At 35.4% G+C, this 20,069-nt stretch overlaps 1 protein-coding gene across 5 annotated transcripts in view; it reads left to right on the top strand.

Annotated features, from left to right (window-relative positions):
* CDC27 (cell division cycle 27) overlaps positions 1 to 20,006 on the top strand; it is a 106,407-nt gene extending 86,401 nt beyond the window's left edge. For 3 of the 5 annotated variants that reach the window (XM_069076218.1, XM_069076217.1, XM_069076221.1), the window contains 4 exons: positions 722 to 850; positions 5,708 to 5,782; positions 16,012 to 16,192; positions 17,626 to 20,006. In XM_069076218.1, coding sequence (XP_068932319.1) covers positions 722 to 850; positions 5,708 to 5,782; positions 16,012 to 16,192; positions 17,626 to 17,708 — 468 coding nt within the window. In that variant the 3' untranslated portion in view covers positions 17,709 to 20,006. The remainder of the gene's footprint in view (positions 1 to 721; positions 851 to 5,707; positions 5,783 to 16,011; positions 16,193 to 17,625) is intronic. The other 2 variants (XM_069076220.1, XM_069076219.1) reach the window with 1 other exon arrangement.
* Positions 20,007 to 20,069: the final 63 nt, after the last annotated feature.

The following is a 20,069-nucleotide window of genomic DNA, read 5'->3' as shown; positions in this document are numbered from 1 at the left end:
TGGAATTGTGAAGAAAGCACATTTTGTAAATGAAAAAAATACTATATAAATGTGAGCTATTGATTTTTTTAATAAATCATCTGAATGATAATGCTATATAAGTACTCATGGTTGCTGAAATAAAATAATTATCTACCTTGACATTTCCCAAAATCATTTGACCATGTAACATTTTGGACCAGAACCCATAATTACTGGTAGGGACTCCAAGGAATATGGTAAAGGTGACACCAGACATTTTACAGCAAAATCAAGGAAATTGTGCTTATTTTTATTTTGGAAAAATTGATGCAAACCAAGTAATGTTTTTTTTTTATATATACACACACACACATAATTTCATATTCATTTTAAATTTCATTTAAATAAAATATAATTTAAGAGGAGAAAGGTATTAATTAGTATTATCATTGATCTGTCTAAAATTTGGGTTTTTGAATTGTGAAGAGAAAGCAAGAATTTCACTTTTTTGCATAGACTATAACAGATGCTTGCCCAGCATAGTCTTTGATGTAAGTACATTCTCACTGCTTAGAAATTCTGGCCAGTGAGTAACACTGAAATAGTCTGACCAAATAGTATAAGGTGGCTACATTTTAACTACCGGGGGGGGGGGGTGTTAATTTCTTTTATAATAGATTTAATTTGGTGCTACATTATACTGTATCTCCTTTTGGAAAATCAAAAGAGCATAAAACTTTACTCTCAATATTTCTTATAGGTTCAGCATGCACTAAAAAAATCTGAAAAGGCTTTGGATACCTTAAACAAAGCCATCATTATTGATCCCAAGAATCCTCTATGCAAATTCCACAGAGCCTCGGTTTTATTTGCAAATGAAAAATATAAGGTAAGTTAGGCAACAGTTAGTATAAAATGTTGTATAAAAGTTAGTATAAATGTTGATTGATTGATTGATTGATTGGTTGGTTGGTTAGTTGGTGTATGGGGTCTTCCTCTGGATAGTTATTGTTTTCTAGCCTGGACTTTCTGTAATTTGAGTCTTGCTTTCTTTTTATAGTCTCAAAGTCTAAGTAAGTTAGACTTTGGCTTCTTTCTGAGCTGTAGGATTACAGGTTTGTTTTTTTCTTTCCCAGTACTTAACACTGGACATTTTGTTACATAAATATTTCTATACTTCATTTTTAATGTTTCACTCTTTGGAGCACCCACAGATATTTATAGATTGATAGAAGAAATTGTTTTGCCCTTAAGGTACTAACCTTCTTAAGCATTGAAATAAATGCATTAAGTAGCAGTGGAGTATTTACTCTTTTCTATTGGGAGGAGGAACTAAAGTGTAGGGTAAAATTTGATAGAAGAAAAAGTTGTAATGAGGAGAGAAACCGAGGCAAAGAGGAAGGAAAGAGAACAAAAATAAATTGAGAAGAGACTTACATAAAATAATACAATTAGTTTTTTTCTTTATTCAGCCTGTCATAGGCCCCCAGAAGTTAAGACAGCTAGCCAAAGGAATTCAGATTAGTTTTTTACTTGAAAGCACTTGGTACATAGAGAAGGAACCAGAGACCTCCACTTTAATTGATTCTCTCTTCCTAGAAGTTTGTTTCTTTCCTGTTCTTCTCCCCTTGATTTTTATCTTGTCCTACAACATTAAATGTTATTGAAAATAATTTTCTATATAAAAACATTTGAGGATCATACCTCAAGAACCCATGATTTCATCTGTTAGCAAACCTTTCACTGATGTAGACTATAAAATAATCACCATTTGTTGGCCAACCCTGGCAATAAGCCTACCTACATTTTGGCTGGTCAGTTTGTAACTGAACCTGTGATCAAACTTAGTAGAACCTGCTAAAGTTTGTGCTCAGCTAGCATTACCTTTGAGAATTCTAGGTTGCTTCTTTGCTGTGACAAGGCATGGATGAAGACTTTAATAAAGGCTAAATCTCATAGCTAGGAGTTAAATATCAATTTCTTATTTCTGTTCTAACTTATCTGTTATGCTTCTCTCCTCATATTTCTCTTTTGATACTATCTTTGGACAACAGTAGACATTTGCCAGTCTTGCTATCTCTCTATGCTTAATTTTGATCCTTTCTCAGAAATCTAAGTATTACTTTTCTACTCCAGACTTTCCCTTGTATTTTCCTCTTTGACATTTTTTGACACTGTAATCTACCACATTTTTGGTCTCATCATCTTATTTCTGTTACTATTATTCATTTTATGCTTCAGTGAGATTTCTGTTTTCTCAAGAAAATATATTCTTTCTTTTGTTATTATTCCAGTAGAAGGATTTGATTTAAATTTGTTGTGCATGAGAAACATCATAAGAGATATTATACCAGTTATGAATATATCATAGATTAAATTAGCCCTTATACATTTTTTTTGGAGGGGGGAAGGTAGGGCAATTGGGGTTAAGTGACTTGCCCCAGGTCACACGGCTAGTTTTTGTGTTAAGTGTCTAAGGCCGCATTTGAACTCAGGTCCTTGACTCCAAGGCCATTACTACTGCACTACCTAGCCGTCCCAGCCCTTATAAATTTTTCCGGAAACTTTTGGTTAGGTATAGTGTACAAAGTAGCAATGACCATTTAGAGACAGCCTCTAACTTGACTGAATCTCAAGCCCTTTACTCACTTAAAATTTAGCTTTATGTCATGAAGATGTATTTTGCCTGGCAATATACTCCAGTAGCAATCTGGAAAACAGATTATCCCCATGATCAGAAACTGTCAAGTGAAGCAGAGATGGAGGCCCAGGATTAGTATACTTCAACCTGATCTTTTACTTAAAAGTTGTTGGTCCCTGTAATATCCTATTCAAAGTTTAGCCACTTCATTTCACTAAAATTTTAAGGTCTCGAAGTGCTCTTTTTCACTCAATAATTCTGTCATTTTACTATCCACTAGGGGGAGTAATTGTATGAATATTTTCATTTTGGTTTTTAATGTTTTGCAAGATGGTTCTTAAAACATTTTCCTTTATAAGTCAAACCTACTGATAATAAATTATGTATTAAAGATGGAATTTCCTTAGAACAGTAGAGCCAGAATTTCACAGGACCTTAAGTGATCTTTTCTAGAAGCAATACAACACTTGGATTTAGAATCAGGAAATCCCCCCCTCCCTTTATTTTTTTTCCACTTATGAGCTCTGTGATTATGGTAAAATCAGATAACCTCAGTTTCCTCATCTGTAAAATGGAACTAATAAACTGCTAATCTCACAAGTTTGTTAAGAGGAAAGTATTTTGTTAAATATAAAATGCCATATATAATCATTACTGGGATGATGCACGGTGTTGATAAACAATGATACCCCAAGTGCTTAAGCGAAATATCCTTAATGTCTATTGTAAATATATTTTAAGCACAACCTGATAGCTGAGTATATTGAAAAACAACAGAATATTTCCCCAAACAAAGAACATTTAATCAATAATAGTAGTTCTCCTTCATCTACAGATCATTGAAGTGATGGCATCCTTATTTTATAGATGGATATATTTGAGAGGAAATTACTGATTTCAATTTACTCAATTGCAAAACTTGAAATCTATAAAATTTACTCTAATCAGAAAAATATATTTCTCAAAAAATATGCTTTTATTTCAAATTATACTGACAAGAACAGAATCTGGGACTGTGCCAGAGGAGATTTATGCAGAAGAAGCTGTGACATTCCTGTTATTTAATAACTAAAATTTGATGATTTTGGCATGCTATTTGGTATTCTTCAGTGCCATATATCTTAGATGTACAATCAAGTGTGTGCTTCTAGAGTTTGAACAAATTTTTAAGTGTAATGCAAAAGAAAGAAAATTCTCATTATTTCTGAAGTGTTGTGTTGTTTGTATTAGGTCTCTTGTTGAAGAGTCCCTTAAAATATGAAAGTATTAAATGCAATATAATAATTTCAGTAGTCCTTTATCAGATAAGGTTTGACTACTATTACTATCAAGAGACTTTTATCTAGCACATTCTTCTTTAATTCTCATCCTCTATGTCTCCAAACCCTCACATTCCAATATTCTGTTTCCTCTGTACAGTAGAAAGGAAGCAAGACAGTCATTCCTAACAACCTTGTAAATCAATGTCTTCCATACCTTTGCAGAGATGCTTGGAGCCCACACTTCCCTTTAGTTTCATTCTCTCAAGACCAACTAGTAGTAGAAAGAGGGAAAGGATTAGAGATGCACTGACTTGTTCTTCTTGTAGCACACACAAAAAAAAACCCTAGAAGTAATTTAAAACATTAAACTGATCATTCAGTTCAACAAATGCTTATCAAGTGCCTGTCTCACTTGATTATTGGATAGAATCAGTCTAGGAGGCTGTGTGGCCTTTGACACTGTGTCACCCTCGGCAAATTTGACCGTAAGTTTTGGAGATGGTGCCAGCCTAGTTGGGTAGAAGGAGTTGCCTCACCCTGAAGTTCCTACACCAATGAAATACCGGACCAGTCACCATCCTTGTCCCTAAGAACACTATAAAAAAAAGGAGTGCACAGAGCTCATCAACTCTTAGTTTTTAAATGACCTTGCTGTCTGTAATCATAATTTTAAAATCTAAAAAAATCAGTCTGGCCAGGTGGCTCAGCGAGTAAGAGCACCGGCTCTAGTGTCGGGATGACCTGGATCAAATCTGGGCTCAGATACTCAGCACCACACCCAGAAATAACTGGCCATGTAACCTTGAGCAAGTTACTTAACCCCGATTGCTTTTAAAAAAAAAATCTAAAAAAACCATGGAATGCTTAATTTTATTTTCTTAAGAATAATGTTCTTACACATTTGGAGTATGCATATCATCAATGTATAAATATCTATCCTTTGAGAGAGGGAGAGGGTACCTTATTTTCTTAGCTTTAAAAAGAGGGGAAAAATTAAATTTTTTGAGAATGTATATAAAAAATAGTATCACTTTTTCCTTGTATTCATTCATTTCTTTATTCAACAGGTATTTGAGTACATAATTTGTATAAGGTACTTTACTAGACTTACTACTTCCTTCCAGAGTCAAGATTTCCCGTTCATTGATACCTTTATTACCCCATCTGACATCTTCCCTGTCTGGTCATTGCCTTTCACTGGTGTTTTCTCATCTACAAATACAAACACAGTTCTACCTTTCAACTTTTTGTTCACTTTTTCACTCTAAAGTTCTTTAGATATAAGATTTTTTTGTTTCCTTGTTTTTCCTTTACTGGTAGTTTAATATTAATGTATGTTTATATATTAGAAAGACTAGTAGTATGTTCAAAGCAGCCTCCAAAATACAGTTTCAAGAATGGCAACTCTAAAAGAAACCTGCAAGAAAACTGTTGCTTTCCTTTTTACTTTAAAAATGGAATACCAGGCTAATTTAAGTTTGGGGTAGGGGAGTATTCAAAACACTTGACTTTGTTACAAAGGAGAACTATTCATAGGAATTTCAGATTAGAACAGGACTGTTAGTAGTTTCAGTAGGATCTTAACCTAAAATGATGAACCAAAAATTTGTTTTCTCTTTTATTAATAATGTTCTTCAGTTGAGCACCTTCCTTTTCTTTGTTGGTTTTGTTGGTGTGTGCATTTTGTTCTCATAGCTGCCAACTAGAATTGAAAAATATTGAAGTACACCTGGAAATAGTTTAAGATGGCTTTAGAAATCTGTAAAACAGGAATTCTTTTTGTTCAGAACTTGTAACATTTTGTCTTATTGTTGCAAGACTTAATTGTTTTTTTCTCTTTCAGTCTGCTTTACAGGAACTTGAAGAATTGAAACAGATTGTTCCCAAAGAGTCTCTCGTTTACTTCTTAATAGGAAAGGTAAAAGCTGGAGCTGTAATCCTGAAATAAGACTTTCTTAAACAAAACTAACTTTCATAAAGAACAAGTCTAAAATGCCATGTATTAGGTGCTCTGGGGAAATACAGATTAAGCAAACAGCACTCATTTTTAAGGAACAGGTATATGAGAGAAAAGAAAATCTTAAGAAAAATACAGAACCAAATCATATAAGCAAGTACTTAACTAATTGTAACTCTGGTTTGGAGATCAGAGTGTGGAGAGTAGGTTAATCTGGGGGATATTATAGAAGAAAGCTGAGCAATTTTAAGAGGCAAGGCATATTTCAGCAAAAGAGAGAGATGAAGAAAATTTCATCAGAGTGCAGCATTTTTAAATGTTACAAATGCACATGGATTGGTAAGAAGGGCATTACTTGGTCCAATGTTTTAAGATTTACTAAAGTTTTCTGTTTTTTTCTTTTTGTTTTATGCAACATCATATATTTCATTTGCCAGAAATGTACCACATTAAGAATTATGGAAAGAGAAAGGAAATGTGGTATCATAGAAAAGGGAAGCTTTAGGGTACAATAGGTTGTGCTTAACCTTGAAGATTTGGCTATATGTTTAATAATAAGTATGAGAATGTGACATTTGATTGCATTCTTATCAACTAAGACCTTTAATAATAATAATATTGCCATCATTATTTCAAACTTATATTTCATTTTAAAGTATGGAAAGCACTTTTCTCATAACAATTTCCAGTCAACAAGCATTATATGCTAAGTACATAATACAAAGACACCGAAGTGAAATAGTCCCTGTCCTCAAGTAACTCCATTCTAGTCAGGGGAGAACACCTTGTACATATACATGTATATTCAAAGAGATACAAGGTAATTTGGGATAAGGGAAATGTTGGTAGATAAAGGATTATGTAAAGCTTCTTGTACAGGATGGCACTTAAACTGAGCCTTGAGAGAAACTGGAGGTCCTAAAGAGATGAAGGGCAAAAGGCATGAAGACAAGAATGTGGTGCTGTAATATATAGACCTGTGAGTTATATTCGTAGACATGATATTTGAACCTGTGGAAACTGATGAAGTCTCTGAATGAGAAGTTAATAGAGACAGAAGAGAAGAGTTCAAGGCAGTCTTGGCAGTATATGTATTTAGGGGTATGATAGGATAATCCAACAGAATCTGAGCAGAATGGTCAGACAGGGAGGAAAAGAACTAAGAGAAGAATGTCACCATCAACAGTATTCGATGTGTCCAACAGTCAAATGCTGCAAAGATATTACAATAGGTGTTTAGCTCTCAAAACATTACTATCCGCAATTTTCAGGTAAGGAAACTAAGATTTAACAAAGCTCAGTAACATACCCAGGGTTACACCTAGGGATTCAAACCCAGGTCTCCTGACTCCAAGCCCAGTATACTTTCCATTCTATCATTATTTGTGGCAAAGGGACACTAAAGGTTTGCAAGGCCAGTCTAATAAGGAGTCTTGACTCTACCTTTGTACCTTTAAAGGAGAAGAAGGCTGCTTGAAGCATGGTGGCAAAGTCCAAAGAGTTACATTAACAGAATTATAGAACAAAATTCAGTACCTTTTATCTACTGGTACAATCAGCTAAAAGGTTAATATTTAAGCCTCATCAGAACACAAAGCAGTTTTTCAAGACTACAGAATTGGATACTTATTTCACCTTGGCATTACATTGTCCAATCACTCCTAGTACTTGTTTAATGGCTGTGTGGTTAGAATTGGGTCACTACTTTTCTTTCCATTGGTTCTCTTGCCAGCAACCGGAATTTGTAATATCAGACTGTTCCTCTCATTGGTCCCAGGACCTTCAGACCCTCTGAGCTTACAAAGTTTCTGCCAGTCCTAGGATAATTGGGTTGTCTTGGTGTGGTAGAAGAAGGAGAGAGTGATATGGGGGAAGAGAGGGAAGGTTGCTGGGAATGGTAATACAGAATTTAAAATTTAGTTCTCCCATCGTAGTTGGGAGATTCAAAGCCTATCTTCTATAAAGTCCTATGCCTGTCCTGCCTAGATCATAAAATTGAAAATTCTCTAGAAATTTCTCTACAAAGAACTAGATCATGTAGTCTAATCCCCTTGTTTTATAGTTTCAGAAACTAAAGCTCAAAGAGGTTGTGACTGGTCCATGGTCCTCAGTCACAGAGCCTGGATTAAAGATGTCCAGGTATCTTTGAACACAAACTGTATTCCTTGAACTTTGTAATTCTGAATCTAACTCTGAGATGATCCAGCCCAGCCTGCATATATCAGACACTCAGTAAAATTTTAAGATAATAGAATGTTTTTATCTTTTGGTACCTTGGAGAAAATTTCTTAATTGATTAAAGATGATTGACTTTCCTGACAGTATACCATGAAGAAGCTAATTCGTCACAAGGAAATTCAGGATATGCTTACAGCTTCAGAACTTTACAGCTGTGAAGGACCTCAGAGATAATGTAAAACTCTATATTTCAAAATGAGGCCCAGAGAAAGCAAGAATCTTGCCCAAGGCCCATCAGGCCTTAAAGTTAGATTCCAGGGAAACATCTTTAAAAGTCCCTGCCCTCAAGGAGCTTAAATACTCTTGAGTAAACAGAACATATACATATAAATATACAAAACATATACACAGTATGAGGCTATTTTTATTTTTATTTGTTTATTTATTTTTGCTTTTTGGAGGGCAGTTGGGGTTAATCAACTTGCCCAAGGTCATATGGCTAGTTTTTGTGTTAAGTGTCTGAGGCTGGATTTGAACTCAGGTCCTCCTGACTCCAGGGCCAGTGCTCTATTCACTGTGTCACCTGGCTGCCCCAATATCAGGCAGTTTTTAAAGAGAGGCTCCAGCAAGCTTGATGGGAATCAGGAAAGGAAATTCCATAAATATTAAGCACCTACTTCTGCTAAGTGCTCAGGATGGAAAAAAAAAAGACAGCCCCTGCCCTCTAGGAGCTTATAATCTAATGAGGGAAGACAGTACACAAAAGGAAGCTGAAAAGCAGAGGGAGGCAGAGCACCAAGGGACATGTCCCTTGAAGACCAAGCAGAGCTGATGGTGAAAAATGGAGAGTTTTACCTGGAAAGTTCAAATCTGAGACTTGGGAGGAATTGATTGTTCTAGTCCTCCAATCAAAGGGGAAAGGCAACTGAGAAAGTTGAGGATGGTAGGTATCAAAAACTGAGTGAAGCAGCATGGTGATCAACTTATCCTGAGTGGCATTGAATGTTATATGTGAATAACAACAGAAAAATCAATTGTACTAGACCATAGAATTGGTGAAGGTGGGTAATGTGTAAAAGTTAGAAAGGTATGTTGGGGCCAGGTTATATAAAAGGTTTTAAAATTGATTGAAGAGTTTGTATTTGGTACTAAGGATAACAGGGGAATGCACTGTATGAATCAGACCTTTGCTTTAGGAAAATCATTTGGGTGGCTGTGGGGAGAATGGATTAGAGAGGGTAGATATATGAATGAGAAAGACCAATCAGGAGGCTGGCCAGAGACAATGAGAACCTGAACCAAAATAATGATTGTGAATAGAAAGAAGGGGGTAGATGAGAGAGGTTGTGAAAGAAGAATTGTCATGATTTGGCAACTGATTTAGATATGGGGGAGAGAGCAGGAGATACAGAGGAAGACTAGTTACAGAGGCTGCCTAGTAGTGCATTGGACAGCACCCTGGATATGGGGTCAGGAAGTCCTATATCTCATGCAGCCTCAAGCACTTAAAAACTGGGTGACCCTGAGCAAGTCACTTAACCTCTCTCTATGCCTCAGTTTCCTCATCTTTAAAATGGGCATGATAGGGACAGCTAAATGGCTCAGTGAATAGAGCACTGGCCCTGAAGTCAGGAGGACTTGAGTTCAAATTCAACCTCAGAACTTAATACTTATTAGCCGTGTGACCTTGGGTAAGTCACTTAATCCCAATTGCCCTGCCCTCCCCCCTCAAAAAAAAAATGGGGATGATAATAGCACTTACCTCCCAGGGCTGTTGTGAGAATCAAATGAAATAATATTTGTATAGTGTTTTGCAAAATGTAAAGCTATATATGCTAACTATTATCATTACTCTGGAGTTCCAAACCTGGATCACTGGAAAAAGCATAATATTCTCGACTATGTTGGGTTTGAGATGCCCATGAGACATCCCATTTAAAATTTCCAACAGGACTTAGTGATCCAGGACTGGAGCTGACAAGAAAGTGCTTTGTCACTCTCTACTCTATGTATAGGGACTATATTTGTCCTACAGAAGGAATTTTATATGATCCCTTCTTTCTCTATCATTAGAGTCAGTTTATGTAGTATTGGAATTTTCTTTTTTTGATAGAATTTCACTTGTAAATCCATCTAGGTCTGAAATAATTTTGGTTGAGAATTCCTTGATGAGTTACACAGTTTCTTTTTTCTGAGACTGGGTTTTAATTCTGTATTTCTTATTTTGTTAATATGCATATTTTGTATTTTCGTGTCCCAGAGAAGAAATGAAAAATCCCTCCTCCTGCAAAGAAGGGGAACTATGATATCATATTATATCCTCAGACTTAGTTGATGCATTGGTTGCTTTTGCTAAACCATTTTCCCTCTTTTATTTTTATTCTTTGTAACAAGAGGAAAGTGAGGAAATATATATATATATATTTATAAATAGAAATTATGTAAATGCAGTGAAAAAAATTTAATTTTTTTGTATGTCAGCAAGCAAATTGGGATCATTGAAAGCTGCATGCAGTCTGATTTGATTTCCTTTTCAGTTCTAGGCCCAAATCACTATTTATCTGCAGCTCCTATACTAGGTCATTGGATTATAGCTTTAGGACTGGAAGAGATCTTAGTAGGGGAAGACAATACACAAAAGGAAGCTATAAGACACGGTAGAGTGTTTCTAGCAAAGAGGCCAAATAGAGTTGTGGTTGGTAAACAAAAATATTTGGAAAAGTTTGAATCCTCTATGAAGGGATGTCTGGGGCAGGGGAAGTTGGGGAGGAGTCATTGCTCAGTTTTCTAAACATAGAGGAAAGGCAACTGAAGATGCTGAATTTATTTTCAAGATAATAGATTCCAAGTGTTGAGTTTATCTTGGAAGAAGCAAAATATTCATGGAGTCAAAACCAAGCAGAGCAGCTAATGGTAAATGATGAATTAATAAATTATGAATTAGTGATCATTGAATGAAGTCATATCCCTGACCACATCTCTCATAAAAGCCTGTATGATAACAGGCATAAGAGATATTGTTACTATATTATCCCCTACCAATTGGATTACATCAATTGGTTTGAATCATTTCTGTTCATAGTCTCCTACCCCACCTTGAAATAGTGTCTAACATATTTCTCTGGTAGTCCCTTGCCTCTCTGATGAGAAGACAGAAGTATTTTATTGTCAGTTCTCTGAGACCATTCTGTTAATCAAAATTCAACTTCCTTTTAATGACATTTTCATTTACATTATAATACGTGAGTGTGTGTGCAATTTTTGCGCTGCTTATTTCACTCTGCATTATAAAGTTAATCAAAATCTTCTTGTTTCTCTGAATTCCTTATTCATAATTTCTTATTTACTATATATTATATACTTATGTTACATTTATGTATCACAGTATAGTCAGTCATTCCTCAATCAGTGAGCACCCAAATAATGGGTTATTACAAAAAGTAACTGCTAGGAATGTCTTGATTTTATATTGGACCAAGGTTGGGGATGTAGAATTTGACAAGAAACTGAAGACCATGGAGGCACAAGTTATGTTTTCCTCATTGTTAATCATTAAAGGCAAGGATTGCAAGAAAGGTAATTTTGAAAAATGAACAGCTAGTTAACTAGGTGGTAATGAAGAATGGAATTTGGATTTCTAGACCACATTTTAAAGTATAGGGACAAGAGATTCCTGGCCAATGATGAAGTACACCTTAAAAAGATGAATAAGAGTAAGTTGGGTATCTTAGAAAGTAGCTATAAAAAAAGGAAGAAGAATAATAGTTAAGATTCCCAGAAAATCACAGAGAAATGCCTACACAAATGCCCAGAATTTAAGCAATAAGCAAGAATTAGAATTCCTTATTTGAGGAGAGTTTGACCTCATAGTGTCACTGAGATATGTTGGGATAAAGCCCATTACTGGATCATGGTTCCAGCTAGGAATCACTTAATTCAAAAGAATTGGCATATGTAATAAGGAGGATGGGCTAACACTATAAGAAGATATCTTCATATGAGGAAATCTGAGAATCAGAGGGAGGAAGGATGATGGAGAGTAAAAATCAATGAAGGGAAAAATTGAAGCCATTTTGTTATTGAAATATACTATAGAGGGAGAGAAAGAGGAAATAAGTGAGGGGTTGGGAAAACATTACAAGTCCAGTATAGAGACATGGCATAATAGTAATGAGGGACTTCAATTATCCAGTTATCTCCTAAAGCACTCTACCAAGACAGAGTAGACTGATATCAAAGTCAAAAACCTTAGAGGGAAATTCTGTTCTAGATCTTATCCTCACTAACAGGGAATAGCTACTTGCTGGTTTGGAAATAATGGGAAGCCTGGGAGAGAAGTGACCTTTTTATTCTGGAGTTTGTGATAGATGAAAAGTCTGGGCATCGTCTTAACATGCACCCTAGGTGACAGAAAAGCCTTACCTCAAAGGATTTAGAGGACAGCTAGATAGGATGCTATTCTCTTTTCTTATTTGGGTCTAGTCAAAGAATACAAGAACTTTACCTTTCTTTTTATCAGCCTCAGTTCATTATGAGTTTAAGTATTCCTAACACTATTCTTATATAGCTGTCACATTTTGTATTCATTCTTATCCTGCTCTTGCTTTCAACTTTGGTACAAGTCTTAATTCTGAGTTTCCACATTGGTCTTAGGCAGCTCCACTCTTTACTCATCAGTGGAATTGTTTATCTTTGAAATATAATTTTTCTTCTTATCCCTCCTGACTTCCCCTGTAGAATAATAATCTATGGAACCCTGCCTATCCTTTCTCTGAAACTTTTGAAATCTGCTTTCCTGAAATACAGATTATGTCAGACTATGTCTGACTTTCTTTTCCTTCTCTATCACAAATCCTACATCTTCCTGTCCTGATTGCCAAGTTTCTTTACATGAGTGTTTGCTATGCAGTTTTGTCCCCCTTGCTTATTTATCCTCTTGCTTTTGAATGACATTTACATTTCCAGAGATAAAAGATGTTCCACAGAAAACTACATTATTACCATCACACAGTTGACCAAAAATAGAGGAACACAAGATCTTACTGTGCTTGTTGTTTTTTTTTTTAGTTATTTATGATTTTTATTTGTTTTATAATACCATAGTTTCCCCTAGTACCTCACCTCTTTTCCCTCACCAAGAACCATCCCATGAAACAAATAATATCTTAAAGACAAAAAAAAGAAATTCAGCAAAAATCTAATCAGTGTATTAAAAAAAATCTGAAAATATGTGCAATGTATATATTTGTATACCTTCCACCTTTTCAAAGGAGTATGGTTAGGGTCTCTGGTATTGCTTCTATTTGTAATTTTGTAACAGTTTTGATTTTTTTTTGTGTGTTCCTTCTGTTTACATGGTAATAGTTATTGTGTATATTGTTTTCCTGTCTCTGATTACTTCACTTTGTAACAGTTCATGTAGATCTTTCCATGCTTCTCTAAATTTATCATATTTTTCATTTCCTACAACATTAGTAATTAAAAACAAAAAGCATTTGGTACACTAGAGTGAATTCTGTCTTAGAGTTTCTCCTTCAACAAAGACTACCATATGTGTGGATCAAAATTATATAAGATTGCTCAAAAGATATGACAACAGAAAGAACTTTGTCCAGTGATCTGAACCTTCATGTCAAGGGAAGCATATAGTATAAGGAGTCTGTATGTTCTCCAAAGGTATTCATCATTCTCAGGGAGGAGATCTAACTCAGAGCCCAAATTGAAGAGGGGAGGAATCCTCCTTCAGTAGATAGTGACCTCCAGATGTTTTGGCTTGACATAATCCTAATTGCAACAAGCTCCACAACTTTACAGAACCTCTTAAATTAGATCTATAAGCACTCTTGGAAAATTTATGGGAAATGGATCAGAGTTGCACAATAAGGGCAGTCATGGATGGATGGGTTGTAATCTACACATCATTGAAGAGAACACCCAGTCAAGCAACCTGTACTATAAGGGCAGCTAGGTGACCTGGGATAAAGTGCCAAGCCTGGAGTCAAAAAGACTTATTTTCCTAAGTTCAAATCTGATCTCAGATAACTTCCTAATTGTGTGACACTGGGGAAGTCACTTAACCCTGTTTACCTCAGTTTCCTCATCTGTAAAATGAGCTGGAGAAGGTGAATCTTTCCCAAGAAAACCCCAAATGGGGTCACAAAGAGTTGGACACAATTAAAAAAGAACTAAATAACTATGTGTCAGGCAACATGCTAAATGCTAGGGACACAGACAACAGTGAAACAGTCCGTGCTCTCAAGGAGCTTACATTCTAACAGGAGAAACAACATGTAGGGATGCACATATGCACACACAATGAATACAAGATAGTTTTGAGAGGGAGAGCATAGCATCTGGGAGTATCATTAAGGCTTCATGTAGAAGGAGGAGCTTGAGTTGGAAGCTTGAATGAGGCCAGGAAAGCAGCGATAAGGAGAGAGAGCAATCTAGAGTTGGACTACCACAGCAAAGGAAGAGGAGATAGCTTATCATGTGTGAGAAACTATAAGTAGACCAGAATGGCTGGTCCATAGAGTCAGTACCTGGAGGGGAGTAATGTGTGAAAAGTTTATTAAATACTGGGAAGAAGAATTTCTAGTTGACTCTAGAGGTAATAGGGAGCCACTCAAATTTTTTCAGTAAGGATTGACATGGTAAACATGTGCCTTATAGGAAAAACACTTTAGCAACTGTATAGAGGATAGATGAGAGAAGAGAGAGATTTGAGGCTGGGAGACCAGTAAGACTCTTAAATGAAGTCTAATCAAGTGATTGGGACATATGCAAGAGATGTTGTAAAGTTAGGAACAAAAAGTCATTAGATTTGCAATATTGTCTCGTGTCTCACTGTTGTAAGGTCAAATTTTCTTTGTATAAGAGGAACTCTTTGATTTTTATCCACATTTTGTGCATTCTTGTATAGATATATGAAGCTGTGGGTTTTATTGGTAGGTCCTTTTTTAGACACTGACTTCCATAGATTTCTGGAAGTCTCTATTACTGTTTCTCCTACTTGTCACTGCTAGGCATTATGGTTGCTTGTTAGAATTAATATATTCCACATATTTACCTCTTCAGTCAAGACCATGCTGTGTCCCACCCCTTTAGTTGAAAGTTATTTCACTTCAGGTTTATTTAGTTCACATTTTGTATTTTCTATCCTATTTGTGTACATGATGTGTCCATTCATCCTCCCCTATTAGATCATAAGCTCCATAAGGGTAAGAGCCTTGTTTTTGTTTTTTTCAAATCTTAATATCCTTAGAACCTAGAACAGTTCTTTTTTTTAATAAGGACTCAAGAAGTATATATTAGATTATATCTACAAGAAAGTCCTCTTGTTGGGTTTTTTTGTTTTGTTTTACAATTGCTTTTTTGGTTTTTTTTTGGAGAGGGGAAGGCAGAGCAGTTGAGGTTAAGTGACTTGCCCAATATAATTTTTTAATTAGACCCTTTAGAGATAACCAAGTACATTCCATCAGAGGGTATTAAAGAGCTGTGGATAAAACAGGACATATTAAAATATCCCCCTCTCCATCATGGTCATTTTTTAAAAGAAAGATAATTACATAAATTAGCATTCTTCAGCCAGCTGTGTAAGCAGCAAGTTCATAGTTGAGATAACATTCATGAAAAGCCTTCTGCTTCCATTTTTTGGTATATAATATTTGGAATCTCCCAGCTAGAAAACACAGGTTTTTCGTGGTGGTTTTTGCTTCAGCAATAGAGTGTGTTCTGAATTGTAGGTCTTAAGATTATAGGAAATGAAGATCTCAAAGTTTGAAAATAGCCCTCCATGGAAGATCTCCATTGAATTTGGAGAATAGCATTTAAAAATATTAAAAATCAAATAAAAAAGCATAAATTTATGTATAATGTAAAAATACATCCAAATAGATCAACTGACAACCTAGAACATATAACAGGAACTCGCTTTAAATTTTAAAAGTTGTGTCCTTTACAATTGAAGTCAGCAACATAATGAAAAATGTAGTTTCAATATTTGTTTTTAGGTTTACAAGAAGCTAGGTCAAACTCATCTGGCCCTGATGAATTTCTCCTGGGCAATGGATTTAGACCCTAAAGGAGCTAACAACCAGATTAAAGAAGCAATTGACAAGCGTTACCTCCCAGATGATGAGGAACCCATAACTCAAGAAGAACAGATCAGTGAGTGTTATCCATATGAATCAGGTTTGTATTTCTAACTGAACTGAAACAGTGTGGTATATCACATGGGAATCAGCATTGGGGTAACTTAAGAGTGAACAGACTATTATAAAAATAAAAACATGGATATTAAACATATATACACACACAGATACATAAATAAAAGTAAAAGAAACATGACTGTTGGATATTGTCCATATAAGAGCTTAAACGCTGTTCTAACTCGAGAAAATGCAATTCCGGTAGCTCAATTCCACAAACATTTATTAAACAACTACTGTGTGCCAGGCAGTGTGGAATAAAATGGGTTAGTGACACTCTTGAATGCCAGTTTATATTCCCTTGGAAGAATGGGTATTCCTATGAGTGGCAATCAACTTTGATTAGCAATTAATGTAAAGAATGAGTATTACAGTGAGAGGTGGGACTATTGTAATGAGAGGCTAGGGATGTGACTCTCTTTGATTATGTCATTTACTTCTAAATTGCCCAGCCTTGAGCAGTTCAGTCATATAATTTATTTCCAGCCAAACCTGTGTAGAACACAATGAACTTCCCCACCTGGATGGGGTCTGAACAATATTGAAGAGAAAATTTTATCTCATTATCAGCAGTGTCTTTCAGGGACTGAACTTCAGGCTTCTGAAAACATCCTGATTCTGATTCAATAATTGTTTATTAAAATGAGAGAAAAAACAATCATTTCTCTCACTATTTACCCCATGGGTTGGTTATAAGGCACAAATGAGGTAAAATATGTAAAATGTTTTATAAAATTTAAAACATATTAAAAAATTTGCTATAATTATTTACTAGAGTGGTATGAAAATGCCATTGTATAAAAAAAATCTAGATAGAAAATTTTCTTTTAAACAATGCAATATGTGTGTGTGTGTGTGCACTTGTATACATACCTCATTTTTAATAGTTTCCCTTCTACCATGACAAAACTTTGCTTTCAGCAGGTAACCCCAGAAACCTAAAATATCTCTCCCAGAGAGAATTTGCTTGAAGGTGGTTACCTGTCCAGAGTCATTAGAAGAGAAGACTAAGCAAGGATGCACATCCCCTGGCTATGTGTTTTAATAGACATTCAACTGAAGGGCTTTGGATTTCATATCTAACAGAAGAAAGTGTTTTTTAGACATTTTTCTTTACTTCCTTGAATTCACTAACCTTCCTTATCCTCACAGTAAACCCCAAGGTTAGCTTTCTTTGACATGCTATCCTTGAGTTCCTTAAAGGACAACTTAGTAACCCTCTCTAATTCTTTCCAAAAGAACTGTATTTTATGCAAGGAAGGCAAACATTTAAATATTTGTGTTTAGGATTTTCTCTCATTTTGTCTCCCTTCTAATACTGCTTACTTGTCTTGTTTTCATAATAGCAGAGGACATATTTGTTAGGTGCTCACTACTGATCACATGTGTTTTTGTGTTTTGTTGTTCTTCTTAAAGTGGGAACAGATGAATCCCAAGAGAGCAGCATGACAGACGCAGATGACACACAACTCCATGCAGCAGAAAGTGATGAATTTTAACTTCTGGAAACCAGACATTTGCACCTGGATGTATGACTAGTGCTGTTATTTTTTCTTGTCCCTCCATGTTCTGAGTCTTCACATCTTGAGCCAGCATTGTCATTGTCTATCACTTACACCAGGAGTGTGCCATTTTCATAGGACCCAGACTGTACACAGAATGAATGAATGGCAGTGCAATATTCATCTGCTACCAAGACTGGCTCTTTCACCTGTATGAACACGACAGTTTGTGGGGGAAAGACTTTTTTCTTTTGTCTTTTTTGTTTGTTTTTTTAATTCTAAATTTTTTTTAAAGCCTCCCTTTGTTGGAAAGCTATCATGGAAGGAAGAGTTGTGTTTTGCCCTAAGGAAACTGTTAGCCAAGGGAAATAGTGATGAACCAGAATTTTTTGGTCTTTCTCCAGAAACTTGTCTTAATTTAGTTGTGTTCTTGGTAAGTGGAGTGACTGACCTTCATTTCCAGGTTCTTCAAGGATGGTGTTGGCAAGTGCTAGATGGAACAATAAAAGACATTGCCTATTACAGAGTAACTTGAATGCCAAGGAATGTAAATTACTTTAAAGTTACAGTGTCTCTTATAAACAAATATAATGGGCATAATCCAGACACCTGTGTGTGTAAGAATAAAATGTCCCTCCATATAGTATAAACTTGCAGTTGGTAAGAGGAGAGTATCCCAGAACAGCAGCTTTTACAAAATGTTTTTATACCTAACCAAGAATTTTCAGTTTATTCACCTAGCTTTAAAGTGTCAATCACTGTTGTTTTGGTATTACAGACTAAAAAGTTGGTTGTCACCTCTTCTCTTAAGCCCTGTGGGATCACCTTTAACATTCAAAGATAGGGTAGTTGCCTATTAAAAGATCAAACCAAGTCCCCTAACAGGAAATAAAATTCATAATAAACAGTATACAAACACTAAATCAATCTAGAATATAAGGGATCATGACAGTGGAAGCCTTAATATAATTAGAACCTTTACCATAAACTTGAATCTACATTGTTCAAGACAGTATCCTTTCAACTTTTGTAAGTGTTGTTTAAGCAGGATACAAGAATGTACAATTAATTTTGGGTTGTGGTAGTATCCATTTTTAAGGTTCTCTGCTTCTAATTTATTTTCAATGGCATAGGTCACCAAAATGTTGGTTTGGAGTAGGTTAGATTTAGGCCACTAGAACTTTTTAGTTGAAACATAAGCCAGATTGTATGAAGGTGGCAGAAGTTCTTTCCTGTGTCAAAATAGTGTACAACAATTTAGGTTGATGGTGTCCCTTGGGGAATGGACATAAGTTTATGATATTACAGGATTTTAAAGAGCCAATTATGCACAATAAATTGGGAATTGTTGAAATTTCACAACAACCTATTTAAGTAGTCTTTAAATGTGTGTTCCTCCTTTATTTTAATGTATGTAATTTTTAGGGGACCTTTAGTTAAACGTTTTTTTATTTAGTGCCATTGTCATAGTGTATGTCAAATGACAATTTCTTAATGACAGGAGTAGATACAGTTTTGGGTCATTTTGATGAAGGAAAAACTCGCTAACCAAGCTGTGAAAATTAAGTGGATTATAGGAGATAGGAAAATTTTTTAATCTATGGATTTATTAATGTTAGAATATGAGTAGGCTTTTCATTCACTATTTGTCTGCTCTTTTAAACATGCACTAAATCCTATTGCCAATTAATGCAAGTCAGAATACTAGATGAAGGTATTTGGTGCCAGAGAGGTATTTCATCAAATTTTTCTACTTTATCCACATATAAGCATAAGCTCCTTGAGAAAATTGATGAGGAAACCAGATTGAATGAAAGGAGCACTGCTGAAATTTCCCAAGGGCTGCTGCTTGAATTTCTAGCAGAGTATTGCATTTTGTTATCCACTTGTAGTTCTGTAGCATTTAAATTTAGTTTAGTTTTTTCCCCCCTTTTGCCCAGCCTTAAACCAGCTTTCTCATCTAGCATTTCACAGAAAGTTTTCAAAGGGGGTATTATTGCAAAACCCCACACTATACTGTTTGGAGAAAGTGAAATTAGTACCATTATTTTCTGAACTACAATTGGCTACCTTTCTGTACTGGAAGTTTACATCCACTACACCAAAGGTAGAAATCTTTCTGGTGCTAGTCAATTGAAGATGAATGGAAAATGGTCATTGTCAAGGGCATGCCATGACTGGAAGGGAATCCATCAATTTTATTGGGATCAATGTTAATTTCTTCCTTAGGCCAGTTTTCAAAGCCATTTCATTCTATGGAGCTTTTCCCCACCCAGTAACAGTTTCTAATTCTTTCCCCTACCCCTAGTTCCCTTCCTCCTTCAAAATAATAGGTAGAAAAGGGAGTTATAAAAAAAA

The sequence above is a fragment of the Petaurus breviceps genome, unplaced genomic scaffold (assembly GCF_028583685.1).
Source record: "Petaurus breviceps papuanus isolate PSGF00001 unplaced genomic scaffold, PetGlider_PUasm1.0 90925, whole genome shotgun sequence".
Taxonomy (NCBI): domain Eukaryota; kingdom Metazoa; phylum Chordata; class Mammalia; order Diprotodontia; family Petauridae; genus Petaurus; species Petaurus breviceps.
This window is presented reverse-complemented; position numbering and strand designations above follow the sequence as displayed.